This window comes from Drosophila innubila, assembly GCF_004354385.1.
Source record: "Drosophila innubila isolate TH190305 chromosome 3R unlocalized genomic scaffold, UK_Dinn_1.0 2_E_3R, whole genome shotgun sequence".
In the NCBI taxonomy this organism is placed as follows: domain Eukaryota; kingdom Metazoa; phylum Arthropoda; class Insecta; order Diptera; family Drosophilidae; genus Drosophila; species Drosophila innubila.
Genome location: NW_022995380.1, coordinates 30,376,884 through 30,402,940, shown reverse-complemented (window position 1 = coordinate 30,402,940; position 26,057 = coordinate 30,376,884). Strand labels below are relative to the sequence as shown.

Genomic DNA, 26,057 nt, shown 5'->3' with positions numbered 1-26,057 from the left:
ATATATTTTCATCGGCATAGATAAATAGGCGCAAGTTGCCCAAATGTTCCACTGTGCACAGGTCCGGCTTCAGTTTCAGCTTCTGGCCAAAACACTTGCCTCGTTTGCTCCAGCAATCACATTAAGGCAAAAGCTACTATGACTGGTTGTTGCTGTTGTTGTTGTTGTTGTTGTTACTGTTGCCTGTCTGTTGGTGTTACTTTGTCATTTTCATAAAATATTTAAATGCAAAAAATGAGCAATAAGCCAAAGTCAAGATGTGTAACTTTTATCTGTATATACCTACAACCATATACATATACATAGTATATATATAAATTTCTCTGTGTGTGTCTGTGTTTATCTGTCTGTAATGAAAGAAAAACTCTGGAGCAGCCGTCACGACGCCACTGGACACTTCGTTTCCACGCCATTTTGTCGCCAATGTCACTTTTCCGCTTTCTTTTTGGAGATGTCTTTCTTTTTATCAGGGCTCATGTTCATTTTGTTCGAATTTGTTGCTTTTGCCTTTAAATGAAATTGCGAAATCCCAAAGTTACTTTCGTGTTTTTCAAGCTTACAGGTTTTCATGCTCATATACCCTGTGATTTTCGCCAAACTTTGTTTTTTTAACGAAATAAAATTTTAAAAAAAATTACAAACTACCTTTTTTTCTTTTTATTTTTTCATATCTGGATTCACTTATAATTTTTATACACGTTACATTAAAAATTATTGTAGGGATATATAGTTAAATTGAAGAGAGCTGAACTTATTAGAAGAAGTCTTGGTATGCATAAAAAAAATCTTTTGTATTCTAAAGTTTTATAAGTCACGGATAAAACCAAATTTTAGAATACTTATCGGTAATTAACAACTACAAATTTTATAACTTATTTTTTAATAAACTATAAATACTACAAAAATACTTCACCATTTCTATAATAAAGACTTCAAAGTCTGTTTAAATGCAACAGTTTTGATTTTTTTCCAAACTAGTATTTCTGAATTTCATCTTTATATTCTGAATATTTCATAACTCTTGGATTTGTATCATTAAATTTAGAAAGCTCCTAGTTTTTTTTCCTGGAACAACACGAACAATTATTGCATTCTTACGGATTTATGTTTAGTTCTTGGAATTGCCTCAAATACATTCCGAGTTTTTTATATACTTACTTATAATAATTATATTTTCAAGCTCTTCGGTTAAAAAGGCAAACTTTTGCTGCATTTTCCAAGAATTTATTATGATGAAAACTTAGCTAATGCATTTTCTTGTTCACTCAGTAAATTATACAAATTCTTTAGCAACTTGAATACAAAGAGTTTCTTTAATAAATAAGGAAAAACTTTCAAATAAAATCGATGACAGCCTGCCAATAACTGCAATGATAAAGGCTTAAATGCAAATATATTACTATATGTATATACATATATATAAAAAAAAGCCGAGCCTGACAGCGACAGATTGTCAAGGTATGGTCGTAAAAGAAATTGATATGTTTGCAATAATAAAAAAAAAAATAGCCGGGAGGAAATTGCGGCATGCGTTGCTGATAGAAACTGTCAGGGGACATAAGAGGCTATTTGGAGCTATTGATGGATGAATGGTTGGCTGAATGGTTGGCCAAGAGAGGCCATTATAGGCACCTGTCCCAGTCCACTCCGGTTTCAACCTCAACCCCAATTCCAACCCGATTGAATCGCGCCTGGCAGACTTCTTTCAATCAATCATAAAAGAAATTGCGCCTGGATTTGCCTCTGTTTTTGACATTGATGGAAAATTTGAGACAAGACGTGACTAAGAATTTGGCAATAAAACTACGACTGCCCAGCAAGACTACGAAAAGAGTTTCATTAGGATTCCAAATATATCTACACAGAAAATAAAAATATTCTAAAACTCATGTAAAAAATGTATAATTATTTATGTATGTATTCAGTATACTCTAAAATTGTAGAATTAAGAATATATAATGATATAATGGTAATTGTTAACAAAAAAAAAAAATAAAAATAAAAATACTTGTAAATTGAACAATATTTTTGACTTGTAAAGTTGCTTGATCCAAAGTTTTACCAACTTCAAACTTCCATAACTTTATCAAAACTGAACCGATATTCAAACGGAATGTCATTTTGATCATGGTTTGGCCTCTTAATTCATTCTGCATTCAAATTTATTGTATTTCGAAAAAAAATATATTGCCCTCTGGATCTCGATTTCAATGCTAAGGGTCCCCCCTTTGGATTTTCGAAAATTAAAAATTTTAAATCTCAAGTTTTCACGTTTAACCAACTTCTTATATCGTAATTAGCATAAAACAACACTTTAAAGTTGATTCTGAGACCTTTCATTTTTCTGTAAAAAATCATGTGAAATCGGACAAAAATTTTGACTTGTAAAGTTGCTTGATTGCAAAGTCTGACCAACTTCAAAGTCTCATAACTTTGGCAAAACTGTACCGATTTTCAAACGGAATGTGATTTTGATGATGAATTGGCCCGCAAATTCAATCTGCATTCAAATTTAATTGTTTCCGTAAAAAGTTTTTGTCTCCCCAGATTGCAGTTGTAATATATTCTAAATATCTAAAGGTTCTATAAAATGAGTCGAATATAATAATGTATAGAAAGTATCAATGCGAATCTCCGTTTTTATATGAAAAATGTTTCTCCGACAAACCAATTGAAAGAGCAGATAATGTTTTAGCACATTGAATGCAATTGCTATAATGCATTTTGATTGATCTGATCAATCAAAATGAAAATACACCTACATGGAGTTGGGATACAGAGCCAGTGCACCAAAGATCGTATTGACAAAAACAAATGAAAATGAATTAAACAATTTAAAATCGATAGATCGGTTGATTATGTTGGATTCCATTTCTGCAAGAGCTTGACGGCAGTCTGAACATCCCCAAAGGACATGAGTAAAGCGGATATATTACGCTGTCGATCCGTATAGCCCAAAGTATCCAATTGAATCAGTTCCGCATGGAAATGTTGCTCCCAGCGACTGTCATTGCTGGACATGAAATGGAAAATGTTGAGAGATTGTTGTGGAGATTGTGAGGCAGCTGTTGCGTTGGGAATGGGCGTGGCAGGGGCAGGGGCAGTGGAGCAATCTTGCACAGAAGACCATTCTTTGTCCAGACGTATCTGTAGAGCCCGATGCGCATTGTCCGCCAACTTGTTGAGGGCCCGGGCCTGTTGCAGTGTCTTGCTGAGATCGCCCAGCTGCAGGGATTTCATCATGTGATCGCATCGCTGCTTCAGATCGATCACCAGACGCTCGGCACGATTGGCGAAGCCATCACCGCCCGCTTCCAAGTCAGCACGTGGACGCCAGGGATTCGGCAATGGCATTTTATTTTCACGACCACGTTGAGGATTCTCAGCAGCAAGATCGCAATTTGTCGAGTCGCCGATCTCCTGATAGTTCAGCGCCACATTATCCTCCTGAGCCTGACGCAAAAAGTAATTGAGTTTACCAAGTGCCCGATAGCCGCCAGGAATCCATTCCATGCGCATTATATTGATATCACGCTTACGTCCCAATTCCTGGATCTTGGCCGGATTGAAGATCGTTGAGAAAATGTCACGCAAATTGCGATCGCTGCTCAAATAATAACGAAACGATGCATTCTCCTCGATCAGGCTCTTGATGCGAGGATCACTCTGTAGCATTTCCCGCAATGTGGCAGGATCATCGAGCAGCGGTCTAAACAGATCCGCATTCTTCAAGATCAAAGTGCGAGATGTGGCAGCTGGTGATATTGTTGTGCTAACTTCATTACTATTATTATTATTATTATTTCGTAGGTGTCGGAATAACACATGAACCGTAACGCCCTCGGTGATTCCCTGACGATCAATGGTGCCCACATCGAGCAGCACTTGACCGCCAAAGATCAGCACAATGAGATCAATGGCCTGCTCGAATCTCACCGCCACCAAAGCACGAAGATTGCAAATCAGCTCGTTCTGACGCAATGAGACGACAGCCGAGCTGACTCCCGTCTTGGCGGTTATATCGATGCTCTTGGCCATGGCCAGAAAGGCAATTGGAAGCCTCCTATCCTCTCCTCTCCTCTCGTCTCCTTTCTACTTTAATTCCCAATGTGTTGTAGTTTTGTTTGTACGTGAAAATATAGATTACATTAATGGAAACTGTTTGAGTACTGACTCAGTTGCCTGAGCACCAACATATTAACAAACTCCGAGCTTACTTAGAAAATGGGAAATTTGATATTCAAACAAAATGTGCTCACTGACCAACTGACTATTGGACAGCCTAAAACTAGAGCCAAGAAACAATTAATGGTACTATCTATTCTATTCAATCTTATACTCTGACTTGTATTTAAAGTTTGTTGCCCAATATCGATTGACATTTTCGGCAATTCAATTCAGTTATTTAACAGGCAATTAAGTCAATTGGTCATAATAAATTTATCAACTGGAGGTGGAATAGACACCCATTTTAATTTTGTAAACTCCGCCTTCTTAATTCAATAAGAACTTCTAGCATTTACACTACAAGACATAAGATTGTTTTTTCAAAGCTCCACCAGTTTTTAAGATTCAATCTAATATTTTAATCTATTATCTAATTTAAACGCATCAATATTAAATTAATATGTATGATGCTATGGCAATTTTAAGTTTTTAACCAATGAAAACGCCTTAAAGTATGCAATAAGTTTTAGCTATGTCTGTTTTAAGTTTATAAGCAATGTAAGCACCTGAAAGTACTGCAGTAATTCATATAACGTTGGCTTCTTAAATTCATAAATAAAATTAATATGTAAATACATTAATATATATAAAATAGTTATATATAAAAAAATAATTAATGCTAATAAAAACACATTTCACTAGCATTAAAAGAAAATAATTGCCAATGAAATTAAATTTGTGGCTTAGACAACTAGATGATTTATTAAAGTCAGCAATAGTATGTTAAAAAAAATAATACAATAAAAAAAAATTAAAAATAATGCTAATGAAATATATTTTTTAATTACATTAAATATTTTCAATGCTTATAAAATTTAATTTTATTAGCTGTATCACTTTCATTGCTAATTAAATGTTATTTTCAAAGGCATTAATAATTTTTGAATACATTTTTTTGAAAGTAGTACAATGAAAGTAGTACAGCTAATGAAATATATTTTTGAATTACATTAAATATTCAATGCTTATAAAATTTAATTTCATTAGCTGTACTGCTTTCATTGACAATTAAATGTTATTTTCAAAGGCATCAATAATTTTTTAATGCATTTTTTTTATTTACATTATTTTTTATGCCAATGAAGTCACTAATGCATTACAAAAGTAGTTAATTTGACTCAACACTGCTTATTTTAACCATAATTATCTGTATTTCACTTTATGATTTTAACTGTTGCCTTCTTTCAGGTGCTTCACAATGAGTTGTCATAACAGAAACAACAACAAAAACAGCAACAACAACAACAGAAGCTAGTCGTGTAAAGCAGACGTCAATCAAGAGTCCAAACACACAAAACACAGTCTGGGGCATACTCATAGAACACGACAGCAAATCAATTGGATTCAATCAAATTGCCACAAGCAACACGACAGAGGGAGAGAAAGAAAGAGGAGGAAAGAGAGTGAAAGGTGAGAGACGGAAACGGATACGACAAGCAACACGAGCAACAACAACAAGGGCAACAACTACAGTAAATAGCCAATAAAAGCGCCCGCAAGGCGACACATTAATGTAGCTACAAAATGGGCGCCAACTCGTCGAGCAGATCCGACACAAGTCTGCTCCAGGATGATGACGGTGAGTAGAGGTTGCTCTGGTGTCTCACTTGGGTCAACAGTGGGCCAATATTAGCTGAAATAAGTCCTCTTTCCATTCCGTTTACATTTTTCTACTTTTTTTTTATGTCAATCTGTTCTTCGTTGCATTATTCCACTAAAATGCAAACAAACTTCTTTGGATAAACAAATTATTATCTTTAATAGTTCTTTAATTATTCAAAGCCCTACAACAACTAAATTAAATGTTTTAATAAGTATTTCGCTTAATTTTCATAATTATATTTCACATAAGAGTTTTGAACAACAAAAAAAATCAAATAAATATTTTTTGATTATACTTTTAATAAAAATTCAGAAAACATTTCAAATAAGAGTAATGAATTTAGAAAAATTGAACTACCTAAGAAAATTGAATATATAACATTCTTTTCTAATATTATTTAGTATTTGATCAGTCTTAGTAATTGATCAAACTTCGTCAGGATCTTTGCATCTCAATATATCTTTACAAAAAAAAAAAAAATAAATAAAACAGAAGCTGTTTTCAAACAATATATCCTCTAAGCGAATCAGTTTATGGACCATAAATTGTCACGAGCCTAATAGACTCTTGTACCCATTTTTAAGTACCGAGCAAAAATATAGTACTTTGTGTAGAAATTGGAAATGAGAAATGAGCTCAGTAGCATTTGGCATACAATTACAAATATCGAACACAACACAATAGACTCCATCTCCATCTAGTCTGTGGGCCATGGAGCATCTGGATGAGCTGTGCCTGCTGCAGATATTATCATATTTGAGGCTACCCGATCAGCTCTCGATGCTGCAGTGCGATGAGCGATGCTATTTGCTGCTGGGAAGCCTCTGGCGTCGTCACCTGACCCGGATTGAGCTGAATCTGCTACAGGTGCCGCTGAGCAAGGAGCATTTTGAGCTTCTACTCAAAAACAGCTGGCGAGAGTTGAGCGTACTAAGACTCAACTATGTGGACAGCGAGAAATTCGAGGTGCTGGTGAGGCACAGTTTTCCCAAGCTCCAGATGCTCCAGGTTGATGCACTGCCTCCGTTTTTCATCTGTCGCAGGAAACAGGAACAGCTCAAAAGAACAATGATCAATAGAAAAGTGCTGATGAAAGTTCAGGAGATAAACAGCTGTCAGTTGAATCAGCTGCGCTGGTGACGAAATGAGAGGAAGGCAGGGAGAGAGAGTTGTTCTCAAGCACTATTTTTTAATACTCTTTTCTATTTTTGCAGTCAATTTTGATCACTTTCAAATACTGCGAGCCATTGGCAAGGGCAGCTTTGGCAAGGTAAGTGCTTAACTTTTACACTAGGCAACAAAACTTCACTTTTCTTTTGGACAAACTTTAAGAAATAATAAAAAAAAATGTTTAGTTTTTGAAACCTTTTTGTTTTGTTTTTTTTTTTTTTTGATTAATATAAATTTTAAATATCTTTATTTAACAAATTTGCATTTTTCATAATTTTTAAGTCAAAAAAAAATCTTAAAAAAAAGAGAAGATTTATTACAGAGCGAATCATAATTTTGTTATTTCAATTTTAAATAGTTGCATAACTAATGCCTAGGAAACTATGTAACAATATTTGTTTAAGTTTTAGTATTTAGTTTTTTGTACACTTTTTTGGTCAGTTTTTTTTTTAAACTCTGTAATCCGGAAAATCCAAAAATTCGGATATTAAAAGGTCTGATCTTTGATTTTCCGTATTATTGAGATTGTAGTGCAAATATTATGTAATCGTAGATTATTTTAAGGATTTTTTTTGACACATTTCAATGAAAAAATGTTGAAAGTTATAAAAGATTTAAAAAAAGAAGTTAACTTTTTTAGTTTAACATTGAAAATTGAAATTTGAGAAAAATCTAAATCTTTTTACACCTCCTAGATATATGTTTTTTTTTTAGTCAACATTGAAAAATAAAAAAAAATGGATTTATTTAATTAAAGAGAGCTAAATTATAAAATTATAGCCTAACTTAGTTTTATATAAGCAATTGGTGACTGTGGCCTTCAGCTCTATGAGATGATATAATAATATTATAAAATATTATTATATTACATTATTTTAGGTTTACTTATTTATCATATTACATTATTTTGAGTTTACTTATTTAAAAAAAAATAATTAAATAAAAATTAATTATTTAAAAAAGTATGTTTTACAAGCTATACTTTTTAGGCTGTTACCTAGTGTTATTTTGTTGGTTATCACTGCTTATCCTTGTTAATGCTTGCAGGTGTGCATTGTACAGAAACGAGATAGCGGCACCCTGTATGCCATGAAATATGTGAGTCGCTCGGTTTGTGAATCCCGCGGCGCCTTGGGCGGTGTGATCAAGGAGGTGGAGCTGCTTTCCTCGCTGGAGCATCCGTTTCTTGTCAATTTATGGTTCTCGTTTCAGGGTAAGTGTCCGCACATTCCGCTTTTCACAAATGTACACATATATGTACACATACATATGCAAATGGAGCAGCTACCTGGCTTGCATGTGATGTGTGTGGAATGGAATGGAATGGAATGAAATGAAATGAATGGAAGCCACCTTTGCTGATTGCCAATCAAAATGCAAATTAACTACGAGTATGTGCATTTCTTTTGATGCCAGACCATTCACTTGTACTATGCTTGTAACCTTGTAATCTGCCCACTGCTTCATCTTTTAACTTTTTAGCCCAATTCCCTAGAGATACAGGGGCTTATGGGCTTATCACAACGCCTTTCTGTCCGTAAAAACACTCAGAGATTTTCTCAAGATTGCTGACAATACAGATTAAATTTGTTTTACAATTTTGTCACTAAATATATTTTTTTTAATATTTAAAGTATTGGTATTACATTTTTCTTTTGTCAAAGCTCAAACAAATAAACTCCCTTATTAAATGGATTTTAACATTTGTTATTTTTTAGTTCAATTTAATTTAAAATGTCTCTAAATACACAGAAAAAAATTAAACTATGCTTAAAGTTTAACAACAAATAGTAAAAATTGACATGGAATTCCTTTCAGTCCTTAATGACTTTTATTAACAAAAGTCTTTCTAATAAAACTCAACTTTAATAACTATTTATTGATTTTATTTTTATGTTTCAAATAAAAGTTTATTGACTCTTTTCAGAGATACTGAAATTACAAGCAATTCGATATATTTAAAAACCATATTGAATTTGTTCTTTTAGTTGATTTTTTAAGCTGATATTATTATCAACAAAAACTATTTATTTTATTATCATAATATTTAAAATAATGGATTTCCAATTTTTCATCTTTTCAAAATTAAAAAAATATATATTTTTATTGCGATTTAAAATATTCATAGCATGTATTTTTTTGTATATTTCTCAAAATATGTTGTTTTTTTGTGTCTTGCCAAATAAGATAATTAAACAAATAAATTAATAATGTTTAAGGCACTTACTTTTACTGGGCATCTCACAGTCGAGCATCTCGGCTGTTCGTTCTAACGCTCTTACTTGTTTCACTTTATATCATTTTCATATATATTTCTTTTCCACAGATGAGGAGGATTTATTCATGGTGTGCGACCTGTTGACGGGCGGTGATTTAAGATACCATTTACAGAATCGCGTAAGTCTGACAACTCTTAACCTCAGCTAACTAGCTCTCTATAACTCTTACTTCTTTGGGTATTCCCACCGGCAGGTGGAGTTTTCGGAGCAGAGTGTGGCCTTATTAGTGTGCGAGCTGGGCAGTGCCCTGGAGTACCTTCAAACACAGCGTGTGATCCACAGAGACATCAAGCCCGATAATATTCTATTGGATGATGCCGGTAATTATATCACACACTCACATTCGCACACACACACACACACACACACTCACAACACTCATATACATACACACTCACAATCTGTCCCAATTCATAATTCATTATATTGTAACATATCCAAAGCATGTTCAAAAATTTATTGATTTCTTCGTCGCAAGCAAAAGTTTGACTCGACCCAAGTGAATACTGTGAATGCGGCAGAACATACTCAAATTATTCATATGCCCCCCGACCACACTCGACCTGCCACCTGTTATTTGATTGCCTGTTTTCCAGGTGTTGTTTGAGTTACCCTCGCTTACACACACACACACTCACATACATTTGTCAGAAACTGTTGCATACTTTTAGGCTAATTTATAATGTTCAAACTTAAAGAAGAAAATAAACAATTTACACATGTTATTTTGCATAATTATTTTTTCCCTATTTTATAATACTTGCTAATGCCTTTTTTTAACAATTTTAAAAGAAAAACATATTGAGTTTCATTTGGATTATTTATTTTTAAAAATAAAATACTTTCACCCAAATCCGGTACATAAAATTTACTTTTTCTCCCATTTGTCATATTTTTTCTATTATTAAACTTTTTTTTAATTTTTTACATGTATTTTTATAAAAAATTTTCATTTGAATTTTTCATATGTTATATTTATACGAATTACCAATTGTTACGCAGAAAAACAAGTCATGAAAATTGAAATTCATAAGAACGGTATTCATTAATGGCATGTGGCAACAATAATATTCGCAACTTTTTTTCGATTGTGCTGAATCAAAGGAAATCTGAAATTCAATTAAATAGGCATATGAAAAAAATAATCGAGTGGAAATCATGGCAGCTAAGAGCTATACGACTGGGAGATTCCCTGTTCTGCTTTCTATCCTGAAGCTCATAATCCTTTTATAATTTCTGAAATTTCCTACAGATACTTACATCTTTAATGACATGATTATTTACTATCTGATTATTATATATATATAAATATATATATGAAACTTTAGTATAAATCTGTCCAATTAAATAAGCATATGAAAAGAATAATCGAGTGGAAATCGCGGCAGTTAAAAGCTATACGACTGGAAGATTCCCTATTCTGCTTTCTATCCTGAAACTTATAATCCTTTTATAATTCCTTTTATAAAAAAGTACTGAAATTTCTGAAATTTCCTACAGATACTTACATTTTTAATAGCATGATTATTTACTATCTGAATAAATATATATATATATAGATGAAACTTTAGTATAAATCTGTCAAAAATGAATTTCTTATGTCTCAAAATAAAATTTTAACTGCTTTCCACTTCTGAAACTTTCAGCTGACACTTCCTACTTTCATAACTTCTACGTTTACTATACGATTATTATGAAATTTTCAGGACAGAATGCTGAGAAATTAAAATAAAAGTGTTTATCTTTCGAAATAAGTTTGCAATTTGAACTTTTTTGATATGCTATCAAATCAACTTGTCTTTATATGGCCTATACCCTTTAGTACCCTTTGTTTAACGCATTTCGCATGGGTATCAGAGTTGTAAAAAAATGGCTACAAATGTTACACAGACACACCCACACACGCACACACACACACACTCACACACACACATAGAGAGTGTGTCTTAGTAGTAGATGGGTAATTGGAAACCAATTACATGAACTTAATTGCAGGACACGCTCATTTGACTGATTTTAATATTGCAACGAGGTTGCAGAAGGACTCCCTCGCCTGCAGCATGTCGGGAACGAAGCCATATATGGCGCCAGAAGTCTTCATGTGCGCTCTGGAGGAAGTTGGTGAGTTAACTTGATATTTGTAAACATGAACACGGCAAAATTCAATTACACAAACTTAATTGACCGTATCCGCTTTTCCTACTTCTTTTTTTTTTTGGCTCTCAAATTTTACAGCCGGTTATAGCTATCCTGTGGATTGGTGGTCTCTGGGCGTTGTGGCCTACGAGATGAGGTCGAATTCAAGGCCATTTGTACTGCACTCGCATACGCCGCTGGTGGAGATTAAGAATGTTCTTAACACCTCGGTGCACTATCCACATTACTGGACTCATGACTTTATCGATCTGCTGCAAAAGGTGAGACTTTTAATATGTATTAATATTAACAAAAAAAAAAAAAAAAAAAATTTAAAACGTTTTTAAAATAATACAAGTCTTCAATTTTCAATATGTTTAATACATGCAAAATTTAAATATGCGTCCAACTAAAAAAATAAACACAAATACAAAAAGCTAATGAAACAATAAAATATTAATTTCTATTTAAAAATCATAGTATAACTTGTATTTTCAATATTCATATGATTACTAAATTGCAAGTTATGTTATAAATATTTAATAAAGATGCAAATTAATTGTTTAAGAAACTTTAAATTTAAGTTGTATTATGATTTTTAAATAAAAATGCAAAATATTATAAACTCAACTGTCTTATTCAAAATGTTAACTTAAGTTTCATTAAAATTTAATATTTTAACTAAAATAGTTTATTGTTTTCTCATAGTTAAAATTAATTTCTTGACAAAAATTTGAAATAAACACTTTTCTTGTGCTTGTAATTTTTTACGAGTTTAATTATCATAAAACAAAAATTTTAGTTCAGCAATTTGTTTTATTATTGTAATTTTGATATATCGTAGTTTTTTAATTAAAATCTTTAAATATTAAGATTCAAAACCGATGTTATACAAATTGCTATAAATTTATATCGAATTAAATTGTGCAATTTTTAAAACTGATAATATAAGCATTTATTTTTTACTTAAAACTCATGTCATTTAAATGTTATTTGGAACTTATCCTAATTAATTTAACAAATAAATTCAATATTTTCCAGCTACTCTGCGTGCATCCTGGAGCGAGGATCAGCAGCCAGCAGGAGCTGCATCAGACGCCGCTGCTACGACCCACAGACTTTCAAGTGGTGCTGGACAAGCAAACGAAGCCGATCTTCAAGCCACCCGAGGATCATCTCAACTGTGATCCCTGCCTCGAGCTGGAGGAGATGATCGTCGAGACGCGTCCGCTGCACAAGAAGAAGAAACGTTTGGCCAAACAGCGATCGGCACAGCGGGACAGCGATCCGGAGACGACGCTCATCAAGGAATTTATCGTCTACAATCGCTTCAAGGAACTCAAACGCAAGGCCATGGAGCAGAAGGAGAGCGATTGGCAGCGTGAACTCGAATTGGCCATGGCCAATTCCATTGTCAACAGTCTGGCGCCCATTCAAGAGAAGCCCACAACGTCCCTGCTCCGCGTAGTGCCGCAGACGCCTACACCCTCGCCCCCAATATCGCCCACGCCTCCAATTTCACCCACTCGAATAATCCGCAGCAACAAATGTACGACAACACAGCAACAACAAACAAAAGATAGTGATAGTATTGAATTTATAGATCGCACACCTTCCCCCCAAACGGCTGCCACGCCCACAAATCGAAGATTCTGCTGCAAGGCGACAAATAAATCATAAATTCCATTTATATTTTCATAATTGAATAACAATTGCACAAATAGAGAAAAAAAAACAGGTTTCACATCCAATTGAAACTCAAGAAATATACAAAAACTGCTCTAATCAATGGAAGTAAAGCAAATTTCGGCATGCCGAAGTCTCTATACCCTTGCAGATCATTCCTAAAGCAGCTATTTTTAATATAGATGATATAATTCTAAACAGTTCTATATCTTTTGTTTAACTTGAGCTGAAATTTGGCAAAATTAAATTGTTTTCGAAACGATATTTCCTATGGCGACTATACACATATGTTATAATCCAACTTTTTCAAAATATGATATGACATAACTTCGATTTGCTCGGTTTCATAAAGATAACTGCAAAATTGCAATAGTCTATCATACAAAAACTACATTTTTGACCGAACAATTGGTCAACTATAACATATAGTCGAATATTATTAAAACAAAAAAGTCAATTGTACTTTAAAAGCTATATGTTATAGATGTCCGATGCTGTTGAAACTTTTTCAGCATATGATTGATATAAAATAAATTCGATTTGCTCGGTTTCATAGAGATAACTGCAAAATTGCAAAGCTTTTTATACAAAAACTTAATTTCGAACCGATTTCTACTATAGCAACTATATAATATAGACGTCTGATTCTAATAAAACTTGATCAGAATATACTATTATTTCGATATTCTGAGTTTTATTAAAAATTATGCAAAAACCATAAAGATCTTCGTATTTTCATATCTTCATATTTTCCGAGCGATTGCTTCTATGGCTAAATACTTTGAAATCCGTCGGGCAAGGGTATAACAACTAATAACAATTTGAACAATTTGTACAAGCATAAATCAAATATTTTTCGAGCCTTCATAAATAAATTTTTAAATAATAAACACTACAACACCAACAAAAAGAGGAGGAGCAACCACACGCTGAATCGCACCTTTATATATACACCGATATATGTATATATATAAATATATTATTTTATAAATTTTCCAACTGTATATATATATACATAAACGTATGTATTTCTTTATACATGTACCTTTTATTAGACGTTAGCTGATAAATCAAAATAAATGGTAATATCCCCAAAATCCAATTGTTAATTATTTACAAACATCAACTATAATTAAATAACTTAATTTATAATAATAAAGCGACGCTGCCAATTTCGATTTTTTTTTAAGTTTTTATTTCAAGTTATATTTCATTCATGTTTCACATAAGTTTTTTTTTAATGCTTTTTCTTTGTATAAAAAAAGAGTAAATAATTATTATGGTTTTTGTGTGTATAAATTGCTGTTGTTCACAAATTTGTTGTTAAAATATATAATAATAATTATAAAGGATATTTGTATTTGTATTGGTATTACATGTTTGTGTGTGTGTGTTGAGGGGGAAAACACTAACCAAATATTACAATTATGATGTTTTATTGTTCGTTTCCCGTTTTCTAAATATTGATTTATTTTTCTCATTTCAGCAAAAATGCAACATGTTAATAGTTGTTTTTTTTTTGTGTTTTTTCATTTTGTTAATTCAATTTTTTTTATCCACAATCATTTTTTTTTTGTTTTTTTTTTTTGCAAGTTTTGTTTTTTTCTGGCTTTTGTGGTTATAAATAATTTACGAATATCAACATTTCTGACACAAAAGCCCAAAAATGCCACCACACCGCGTTGCACACGCTGCACGTGGCACGTGGCAAGTGTCTCAAGTGATAACAGCTCAACTGTTATCAGTAGACGCACGTGGACACGCCCAGCGTGTGGGCGTATGATAGGGCGGTTGGGGGAAAAATGTTTAGAAAATCGTAAAATATATATATATAGATTTATATATTTAACTTTGCCGCGAAAAGAAAGAAGGAAATACAAGAATTATATTACTTAAGAATTGAAATGATGATCCACTTGCAAACGAGTATTTCATTAATATTATTTTTTTAAATTGATTTTCATTCATTTGAAAGTTTAATGAAACTAATTTGTTGTCTGTCGTAATTGTTTTTCTTTTAAGCAAAAAACAAATGCAATTGTTTAGAAAAAGCGTCAAAAATTGAAACTTTTTTTTTTTTGTTTGTTTGTTGTTTGTTAGAAAGTAAAGAGTGAATGAGAAGAAACTACAAGCTGTAAATTATAAATGTAAAAAGTGTGTGTGTGTTTGTGTGTGTATGTTGTGTGTGTTTGTATGAGTTTGTTTTTGTTTGTTTGTTTTTGGAGTTCACTTCGGTTTTTGTTTTGATTTGTATTCATTTGTTTTGTTTGTTTCTTTGTTGTTTTTGCTTGTGTTACTTTTCGATTTGTTCTAAACAAAATGTGACTCTTTTACGTTGAACTCCACACATGACGCTGGCGGCGGACATCCGCCTTGGCCTTTTTGTGGCAGCACTGCTGAATTCCGCTTGATCATACTATACTGTGGTGGTGTCCACAGACTCGATACGTGAACCAGCAGCACCGCTAGCTTCTCCACCAGCAGCTGTTGCTCCATTAACTGGGCTCGAATTGGCGGCATTGGTCGCATTATTATCGCCTTCCTCGCCAGCATTATTAGCATTGCCGCCTTCATTCTTTTTGGCGCCAAATTTAAGCAACTCCACACTAAGATTTATGGTTTTTGTCTGCACTGCTGCATTGGCATTCTCCGCTGGCGGCTCCTCGGCTCCCGCTGCCGGTGCCGACGACTCGCCACCTCCACCGCCTGTGGTGATTGTCAGCGAGAGATCGTTGAGCGATTTGAGTACTTTGTCAACATCCTCCTGGGTGCTCGGACCGCCGTTGCGATTGCCAAAGTGCAAGAAACACTTTCCAAAGTGACCTGCAAAAATATAAATGTGAATATACATTTAAAATTATTTATTTTATTCATTTCATTTATTTCATTCAATCATTTCATTTACTAAAATCAACAGCATACGTAAGGGGTATTATAATATATCCACTTACCCTTCCATGTTATAGCCAATGGATTACATTCGCGTTTACGCAGCTCTGTCTTCAGATCCTTGACGCGAATGTCGCGTGTCAGATTTGACAATTTAACACAGAAGTCACGTGGCGGGCGATTCTTCCGCTTGGGGCGACGCTCGCCCCCCGTTCCTGCCTCATTGAATTTACGATCTTCACTCTTAGCACCCACCTCGACTCCAGACTGATCGCCCTCAGACTGCAAAAAGTAAATAGCGATCATTAGTAAAAGCTTTAAGAGTCTAAAAACGTTACAATTCAGAGACGGTATAATAAATAAAATCTTGAGATTTAAAATTTTCAAATTTCAAAATTCCAAAGGGGGACCCTTAGCATTGATTTAGGAACCGACCGCAACAGACCGAAATTATTTTTTTAAGTAAAATTAATTAAATTTGAATGCAGAATTTGAATTCCGTTTGAAAATCGGGTCAGTTTTGACAAAGTTATGGCAGTTTGAAGTCGGTCACATCCTTGACCAAGCAACTTTACAAGTCAAAATTTTTGTCCAATTCGACATGATTTTGTACAAAAAAATGAAAGGTCCCAGAATCAAATTTAAAGTGTTGTTTTATGCTAACTTCGATATAAGGAGTTGATTAGAAGTGAAAACTTGAGATTTAAAATTTTCAATTTTCAAAATTTCAAAGGGGGGACCCTTACCATAGAAATCGAATCCTGTGATGGTCGAAAAAAAAGAAATTTTTTAATATGCACAAAATTTAAATGCAGAATGAAGTAAGACGCCGAATCATAATCAAAATGACATTCTGTTTGAAAATCGGTTTAGTTTTGACAAAGTTATGTCATTTTAAAGTTGGTTAAGCCTTTGACCTAGTAATTTTACTGAAACGCAGTGCCGGTACAATAGTTTTCCTTTTCGGGTTTTGAAAGGAAATTTAAAAGTTTAACGGTTTTGGTTCCGAAACTTAAAATTGAACGGATAAATCTAATAATGATACAATCCAGTGCCTGTTGTAATTACCTTGTTTGTGCGTCTGCGACGGTTGATGAAACGACCTTTGCGGCGTGGAGCGCGCTTCTGCGCATTTTCCTGCTAATAGGACAAAGGAGCGAGAGAAAAGAGAAGGATGAGCAGGATGTCAAGAGAAAGATATAGATAGGTATGGATATACATACGCCTTGCTGTTCGTTGTCAGTCTGTGAGGTGGTGCGTCCTGGGTTTCCTCGTTGGAAGCGACGACGCAACGGTCCACGACGGCGTCTACTGTTCTGATGCTGCTCCACATCGGTATCCTCCTCCTTCAACGTGATGGTCTTGCCCGATTTCTCCAGCTGCTCCTTCAGCTGCTGCAGCACGGGCAAAATCTTCAAGCGACGCTCGGACAAGAGTTCCCAGAAAACGCCATTGGGACGGGGCAAACGTTTCGAGACACGAATCACCTCCGTGGGCGTTACAATAATGTCCACGGGTGAATCATATTTTTGAAACAGATTGACAGGCAGTGTATCCACCACCTGAACATCATGGACAATTGTTACAATCGCTGTCTCTGGCGTTATGGCACCCAATTCAATGAGCAGACCAATGTCCAAATCGGCAAATCCATTGCCACGTCCAATGCGATAGCCATCTCTGGATACGACCACCGAACCAATGACAACCATATCGAGCTTCAATTTGCTATCCAAATTAATTTCCGAACGGAACTTTTGTATATCCTGGACACGCAATGATTCCTTCTTCTGCTCATCGGTGGCATCCGCTGGGACTTCGACTTTAAGACAGAGCGCGGACGAATCCCGAGTGCTGGGCAAATATACAGATTTATTGGCCAACAATGATTGCTCCTTAAAATCGTGCAAGGCCCGATCAATGGTCACTTTGATGTGCTCTATTGGAATAATATACATTAATTATAAAAGATACATTTATATAAATTACTGAGCAGTTTCACTTACGTGCTTTCTTAAACTCCTCCTCCTGGGTGAGCAATGCTGCTGCCTTATCGGCATCAACGAACGCAGGGATTCGGTTGAAAATGCCATTAAAGCCGATTCCAACTTTACCCTCCTGGATCTTCTTCCAGGTCTGGACGCGTAGCGAGCGCTTTGTGGGCTCCACAGGCTGAGCTGTTAAAGATGACGCTATTGTTAGTCAAAGATATATTTTTAAAATGTTCATTTACTAATTTAATTATTAACATTTCAAATATTTACACATTTTGACCAGCATTTAAATTAGTCAGACATATTTGAATTTGTTTTTGTTTATTAAATTTATAATATATACAGTGATAGTTAAATTATTGACTCATTTATTTAATTTTTAAAACGCAACATGTTTTAAATTAAATTAAATTGTTAGTCTAAGACATTTCAATTTTCAATTAACTTTTTAATAATTAATATTGACTTTGATATAAATTAGATTAAATTGTTGGTCAAAAATATTTACAATTTATATTAAATATTTTAAATTGTATCGGCTGTGATTTAAATCGCTCAGAGAGAGAACGGTAGACAATTCAAATAAAGTGAATTTAAATTTCAAAAATATATATAAGTTTAAAAATTAAATATTTTAAGTACAATATTTAAAAGTAACCATTTAAATTCCAAGTATTTTACAAATGGTAATGATTGATTCAACTTGAATGAGCTAAAGTAGCATTTAATTAGTTGGCCACAAGTTTAAATTTATAGCACATTCCATACACTAAGTATGTGTGTGTAAGTGTGTGTGTGTCCATACAGTCGCTACCAGAGTTAATCATTGGTTTACACGTTAACAAAAAAAAAAGTTTTAAATTTAATTCACAAAACAACGTATAAGTATTGTTAATATCATTTGATTAAAATTTCAACTCTGATAACATATTTAAAATGTTTGTGTGTATATATAGTCCCTTCCAGTTTATTTACTGTTTTGTTATATTATTGATATTGATATTATAAGCAAATGATATAAATGAATTTGTTTTACTGAACTTTAAACATAATTAACGATAGTGCATTTAAATTCCATTCATATCTGCATCCGATTAAAACTTAAACTCTGATAAAAATATATTCAATATGTACAAGTAGTGGTACAAATAAGCTGGTTGCCACTGTATATATAACTGTGTGTGTGTGGGCATTAGTGTTAGTTTGCTGCTATCGTTGCTTATGGATGGCGTATGAGGGGCTAAAAATAAACACAAACAAATGCGGCGGCAGCTGCCAAAGAGCGAAAGAGAGGGAGAGAGAGGAAGAGAGCACTAAAGCACAGACAGTGTGTTTATTACATGAAAAGAGAGTGAGAGAGAGTGCAAGATCTCGCATTACCGGCAACAAATTAAGTTTGATTTGTCAGCAAGCTCTTATCTCTCTGACCCATGATTAAAGCATATGCATGTGTTATCACGCCAGTTTCATGTCTGACAAAATAATTCTATAACTGATAAACCGGTTTTCACGCCCAGTCAAAAATATTATATGTATGTTACTAAACAAAACAGAAAGGAAAGAAAAAACACCGAATGGCTATAGAAAATCTGCATAGAAAATATACAATGGGGTTGCCACCTGTCCGAGTGTTTCATACAAAGTATGCAAATAATTTACACACAAAATAAGTGATTTGTATTATGCATATATTTAAATGATGACAGTAGTTATACTTTCAAACAGCAGCAGCAAAAACTAAAGTGTGCGTGTTTAAATATCAAATGGGCTAAAAACATTAAAAATATCGATATTGACGTATGACCAAAAGTTGGCAACGCTGCGGCAACTCACTCATACACATACACTCACTCTTCAACACACACACACACACAGCATTTCTCAGCGATGAGCGCATCAAGACGCGCGAATTTTTCAATTAATATGTATGTATGTCCACATGTATATACATAGCTTTGATGTGTTGTTGCTATTGCAGTAGCAAATACATATGTTTGTATGTATATATACGTATATGTATAGTTCTGCTTTGACAGCTCAACACAAGAAAAAAAATACATTGAAATGTCCGAAATGATTCACTACATACAATTTGGAAGTTCAACTTAGTAATTGCAACACTTTTATCATAAAAATGCGCGCCCCGATGACGTAATTAATAGAAGAAGCCCGAAAATGAATTGTCGACCAACAACAAAATACATACATCTACATACATACACACACAACTGTAATTTGTTGTTGCTTCTCTTCCCTTTTCGATTCCTTTTTAAAGTTTCTAATGGCGAAATTAGCAGACAGTGTGTCAACTCTTATTTACCGCAAGAATCAATCAGAAAGCAAAAGAAAAATGAAAGAAATATGGCGGCAATTTGACAACATTTGATGTCACTACTCCACAAAAAAAATGGCCGTACTTACAAAAAAAAAAAAAAAAGCGATTTGCCTTTGCCCTTGATCTAATTTTTGTAGTCCGAGGGAAAAGTGCAATATTCTACATATTTTACAAACCATATTAAGCCCGGCAAATACATACGCGTTTCTATATGTATGCATGCGAATTTATTTTTTTTTTTGCTCACAATCAGAAAATCTATGGTCCTCCCCGTCCCCCTCCTAAGAGAGAAAACTTCACTTACTTGTCGATGATACCTCCGCGGCGGCGGCAGCGGCAACGGGAGCTTCGTTGCTTTGATTTTCCATCGTATTTCGTTAATAAATTGTGTATTTAAACTGTTCTTCTATAATTCTCTTTTGCTTTAACAATTTCTTTTTTCTCACAAATTTACACAAGTTACAGAGCAACGTCTACCTTCTCCGGCTGCTTCCAACAAACCACGTTTCTCACTCGATGAAATTCGAGTATATCGATATGTTTTGGTTATTTGGTTTATCGACCAAGGGATATCGCGAGAAGTGTAATCTTCAATTGGTTTTCAGTATATTAAGTTAATTTAATTTTTTATTCAAATAAACTCAACAATCAAAATAAAATTTAATTAAAAATGGAAAAATTCTGTGAAACAACCAATCACTAACAAGTATTGCGATGTTATGAGAAACTCAATGCAATTTCAACTGAATTCACGTTGACAGTAAAATCAATGGCACTGCGTTTAATTTCCCATGCGGTACATTATAACGATAATAGTGTTAAATGTCACATTTTTTAAATTTATTGCACAAATTAGTTTTCTTTTTAACAATTTTTATATTTTATTATATGCAAACTATTTGGCGCCATTTACTGATAATACAAAATTTACCTTTTGTCTATCGACATTTTTTTGGGCTCGCAGCAATAGTACTTTTCAACACTCCACCAAAACCAAGCGCGAGAGTGAACAGCATACCGTTCGTTATGCCGAGTGCTGGTTAAGCACTGCACATTTTGGCGCCAGTTTAATTTAGGTATTGCATATATCAAAATTCCAAAACTTTGGAACAAATTAAAAAAACATAAAGTTAAGGCTAACATTTTAATCAAGGGATGAAAACATTTCAATTGGAGAGAAGTTACAAATTTAACTCTGGAAAAAATATTTAAAAATGTAGAAAATTTCAACAAAAATTTTAGTTCAAAAATTAAGAAATTGACTAAATAAGGTGGACAATTTTAAAGTTACCAGCTTTGACATTTGAATCAAAATGGTACACATTGCCAGGTTGGTCAAATTTAACAGCGTGGCAGCCTTTCGGTCGGGTGGCAACATTTAGAACAGGTGGCAACGTTGAGTGACCCAACTACCCAACACTAGTTATGTCACAGCTGTTCCTCTTCACAACGTGGAGCGGTAGACCGCTCAAGAAGTTTATTATTTGAAATATCAACAATTCTAAATCAGCAGGTGTTTGATCGATGCAAAACTCGAGGCATTATGCAATTTCAACTGGCAAGCGTTTGCTCTGCGCAGTCCGCTTGAGGCTCGGACTCGGTTCCATAGCAGATAAACGCTGCATACAAATCGCTGCCGCTCATTTATCGCGAAATCGCAAACATGAAACAAATGTTTCGGCCCTGTTTAAGCCAGTCCAGGTGCCGGCCAATGTGGACGACGAGGATGTGGGCTCCGAGCTGGTTGGCAAACTGGAAAAGTCGGAGCTGTTAAAGATACTCAATAAATTTGCACAACGTCGCGAAATCAAAGCGTTGTGCAGTGAAAATGGTTTGGACTGTAAGTGTTGTACAGTGGCTCAAGTAATTGTTTTGACAAATAGCTAAAACTAAATTCAAACAAACGGATCAGTCGAGCACACTCGACAGTCGAATACCCTGTGCCTGACTGATAGTTACAGAAATCTATTTAATTTTTGTCAAAACAATTTATTGAAGCAGTATATGTGATATATTCAATTAAATTTAATTGCTAAAAAAAACATATATTTCCTTAGCTTATTTGCAGCAACAGGCGTTTGGTTCCTTTCGACGCTATTGCATTGAGGCTGACAATTTGCCGGTTGATTTGCACATCATTTTCAGTGACATTATGCAAAGCGCTGGACACATTGATGACATTTTCCCCTACTTTTTGCGCCATGCCAAAACCGTGTTCCCTCATCTGGACTGTATGGATGATCTGAAGAAGATATCGGACCTGAGACAACCCGCCAATTGGTATAGTAATGCTAGAGCCATTACCCGCAAGATTGTCTTCCATTCGGGCCCAACGAATTCTGGGAAGACGTATCATGCTATGGAAAGATATTTGGGTGCCAAATCTGGTGTCTATTGTGGTCCATTAAAGCTGCTGGCTACTGAAGTCTATAATAAGGCCAATGAACGTGGAACACCTTGTGATCTTGTCACTGGCGAAGAACGCAAATTCGGCATTAGTGAGAATTCTCCAGCGAATCATGTGGCATGCACTGTGGAAATGACCTCAGTGAACACACCCTGTAAGTTCAAATAACCGAGTATTCAAATTGTAGTATTCAGTATAAAAAATGAAAATTTTACAAAAATATGAAAGGTCTCAGATTCAAATTTAAAGTGTTGTTTTATACTAATTTCGATTTAAGGAGTTGATTTAAAGTGAAAACTTGAGATTTAAAATTTTGAATTTTTGATATTTCAAAGGGGGGACCCTTACCATCAAAATCGAGTCTTGGTCGAAAATAATAAAATTTTCTAAATGAATTAAATTGGAATACAGAATGAATTTAGAGAATAAATCATGATTAAAATGACATTTCGCTTGAAAATCGGTTGGGCTTTGACAAAGTTATGACAGTTGGAAGTTGTTCAACTCTTTAACCTAGCCACTTTACCACAACCGTACCGGTACGACCGTTTTGGTCTCGGTTTTAGTTTCGGTACAAAAAAAGAAACGGTTAGTTTCGGTTAACGGTAACGGTGATATTCCCTAGTTACAACTAAAATAGGAACTTGTTGTAATTTACAAATATTCAATTAGTTTAATTACATTTAGTTTTTCTACCTGTTTATTTTCGAATCCAGATGAAGTGGCTGTCATTGATGAGATACAACAGATTCGAGATCCTCAGCGAGGTTGGGCTTGGACTCGGGCATTTCTTGGACTGATTGCCAATGAGGTGCATGTTTGTGGCGAGCCAGGTGCACTGCAATTGCTGGAGAAGATCTGCGAAACGACGGGGGAAACAGTCGAGGTGCGACGCTACGATCGTCTGACGGAACTGACCGTGGAGAACTCGGCATTGGGTTCATTAGATAATGTGATGCCTGGCGATTGCATTGTTTGCTTTAGTAAACATGATATTTATACGGTTTCACGAGAGATTGAAGCGCGGTAAATGTGCAGTAAATTATATTATTTAAATTTATAATATATATTTAATTAATATCTATTTATAGGGGCAAGGAGGTTGCGGTCATCTATGGTGGCTTACCTCCTGGCACCAAACTGGCTCAAGCTGCCAAGTTCAATGATCCCGAGAACAGTTGCAAAGTCATGGTTGCCACCGATGCCATTGGCATGGGTTTAAATCTGTGAGTCTGCAGCATTATTTATTACAATACGTAATTGCACATAATACTTTGAGGCGTAAATTAAAGGAATTAAATATTATTTTTTTAGTTTTTAGCTATTAGGCAAAAAATTAAATATTTTTGTACCTGTTAACATTTGAGAAAACTCAGGATTTCTTTTGTAATAAAGCAGGTTGGCTAAAATGTTGAAATTTCGGCCGTCGTTCTATCGATATCCAAGAATTAAATCTTAAACAATGCCTCAATATTATAATTTTATATATACAGCATTAAGGAAAACGTTAAAAATGTATCTGATTTTTCCCAGTATGTTAAATTTAACAAAATTTAAAAAAAAAGTAGATTAATGATTTAAGTTAAAAAAAAAAACAGTGCATAAATGATCGATAGATATATTCATTAGCTTTCGTGAAACGTAGAATATTTTACATTTAAATATAAATTTAATTAATATAATTATAGAGAACTAGAATGAATGTCTAAAAGTGAATGTGCTATTAAGTATTGTTGCAGTTAATGGAACACTAAAACTCTTTTAAATCCCACCATTGCAGAAGCATACGTCGCATCATTTTTTACTCGCTGGTCAAGCCCACAATGAACGAAAAAGGAGAACGTGAGATCGACACGATTTCCATATCTTCGGCCTTACAAATAGCTGGACGAGCGGGACGCTATCGAACCCAGTGGGAGCATGGATATGTGACAGCCTTCAAGGCAGAAGATCTGGTCACACTGCAACGTTTGTTGGGTCAAACGCCGGAGCCTTTAAAGCAGGCGGGTTTGCATCCAACCGCTGATCAAATTGAACTCTACGCTTATCATCTGCCAAACTCATCGCTGAGCAACCTGATGGACATTTTTGTCAATCTGTGCACGGTGGATGATTCTTTGTACTTTATGTGCAATATTGAGGACTTTAAGTTTCTCGCGGAGATGATCCAACATGTGCCACTGCCACTGCGTGCCCGCTATGTATTCTGCTGTGCACCCATCAATCGAAAGATGCCATTTGTCTGTTCAATGTTCCTTAAGATTTCTCGACAATACAGTCGCAATGAGCCCATCACCTTTGATTTTATCAAGAGAAACTGCAATCTACCACTTAAGCTGCCCAAGACAATTCTCGATCTTGTGCATCTTGAGGCTGTCTTTGATGTAATGGACTTGTATTTGTGGCTCAGGTGAGTTAAAGCTTGATTGGTAGCTTACAAAATTTAGTATAAGATTTAATACTTTTTTAAGCATGCTGAAACTACAAAATTCGATAATGAAAATTAATGCTGAGTGCAAAAATGTAAGAATCAGCTCTAGAACTCACATAGTTTAATACCAAACAATTTTCATGAAATGTGAACTTTGACCTTGCTCCATAAAAATAGTTCCAACTATGTTGTGTGAAAATTTCAAACTCCTAGGCCTTATGGTTTGGGCTGTGCAATGATCAGTCAGTGAGTCTCTTTGAGTTTGACTTTTCTTGATAAAAATTATCAAATAAACCTCTATTGCCTCAATTGTTTTTTTTTTCGAGTTTATTTTTTTGTTTATTTCTAAAATGTATTCAAAATATTTTTAAAAATTTTGTCCTCATCTAAACAAATGTATTACTTGCAGCTATCGCTTTATGGATATCTTCCCGGATGCAGCAAGTGTGCGTGAGGCTCAAAAGGAGCTGGATGAGATCATTCAGCAGGGCGTCTTTCAAATAACCAGGTTACTTAAGAACACAGAGGCTGGACAGGATGGCGATGTGCCCACTTATAATATGAGGCGTGCCACGTCAATAAAGGAGCCTCGACTGCCCAGCTCAACACGTGGTCGACTCACGGAGAGACTGTTAGCTCAGGGATTGCTTACACCTGGCATGCTCAGTGAATTGCGCAAGGAGTGGGATGCACAGGCAACAGGATCGGGATCTGGATCAGGATCGGCACACAAACACTCTCAGGAAACTCCCGATGACAGCGATAATGATTATGATGATAATGATAATTATGCGGGGAGCATGAAGAAGACGCTGCGTCGCAAGCGCAGAAAATAAATTAGATTTTTATATATAGATTATTGTATTTGTTAGCGTAACATTTTGTTGTTAATGTTATCAT

General features: G+C 34.6%; 4 protein-coding genes across 8 annotated transcripts; 2 read left to right on the top strand and 2 right to left on the bottom strand.

Moving 5' to 3' along the window:
- Window positions 1–2,687: 2,687 nt before the first annotated feature.
- LOC117792818 (ubiquilin-1) lies at window positions 2,688–4,077 on the bottom strand. The gene has a single exon (XM_034633100.1). It carries the CDS (start codon window positions 4,036–4,038, stop codon window positions 2,857–2,859), a length of 1,182 nt encoding a protein of 393 aa, XP_034488991.1. The 5' UTR covers window positions 4,039–4,077; the 3' UTR covers window positions 2,688–2,856.
- A 1,362-nt stretch (window positions 4,078–5,439) lies between these two features.
- LOC117792817 (serine/threonine-protein kinase 32A) lies at window positions 5,440–14,198 on the top strand. Of its 2 annotated transcripts, none has more exons than XM_034633098.1 (8): window positions 5,440–5,806; window positions 7,045–7,100; window positions 8,048–8,213; window positions 9,327–9,397; window positions 9,473–9,599; window positions 11,275–11,400; window positions 11,515–11,696; window positions 12,457–14,198. In XM_034633098.1, the coding sequence occupies exons 1-8, from the start codon at window positions 5,752–5,754 to the stop codon at window positions 13,093–13,095; spliced, it is 1,422 nt and encodes a 473-aa protein (XP_034488989.1). In that variant the 5' UTR covers window positions 5,440–5,751; the 3' UTR covers window positions 13,096–14,198. The 2 variants fall into 2 exon arrangements, with proteins under 2 accessions (XP_034488989.1, XP_034488990.1); XM_034633099.1 differs by lacking the exon at window positions 5,440–5,806 and adding an exon at window positions 6,541–6,944 and having other exon boundaries at window positions 7,000–7,100.
- A 414-nt stretch (window positions 14,199–14,612) lies between these two features.
- On the bottom strand, window positions 14,613–20,895 carry LOC117792816 (methenyltetrahydrofolate synthase domain-containing protein). Of its 4 annotated transcripts, none has more exons than XM_034633094.1 (6): window positions 20,624–20,895; window positions 17,997–18,182; window positions 17,214–17,929; window positions 17,059–17,127; window positions 16,053–16,272; window positions 14,613–15,924 (listed from the first exon to the last, which is right to left on the bottom strand). In XM_034633094.1, the coding sequence occupies exons 1-6, from the start codon at window positions 20,685–20,687 to the stop codon at window positions 15,518–15,520; spliced, it is 1,662 nt and encodes a 553-aa protein (XP_034488985.1). In that variant the 5' UTR covers window positions 20,688–20,895; the 3' UTR covers window positions 14,613–15,517. The 4 variants fall into 4 exon arrangements, with proteins under 4 accessions (XP_034488985.1, XP_034488984.1, XP_034488987.1 ...); XM_034633093.1 differs by having other exon boundaries at window positions 17,059–17,130; window positions 20,624–20,894; XM_034633096.1 differs by having other exon boundaries at window positions 17,997–18,167; window positions 20,624–20,893.
- An 868-nt stretch (window positions 20,896–21,763) lies between these two features.
- Window positions 21,764–26,057, top strand: LOC117792044 (ATP-dependent RNA helicase SUV3 homolog, mitochondrial). The gene is made up of 6 exons (XM_034632000.1): window positions 21,764–22,159; window positions 22,377–22,880; window positions 23,443–23,752; window positions 23,818–23,952; window positions 24,507–25,136; window positions 25,567–26,057. Exons 1-6 carry the CDS (start codon window positions 21,844–21,846, stop codon window positions 25,991–25,993), a joined length of 2,322 nt encoding a protein of 773 aa, XP_034487891.1. The 5' UTR covers window positions 21,764–21,843; the 3' UTR covers window positions 25,994–26,057.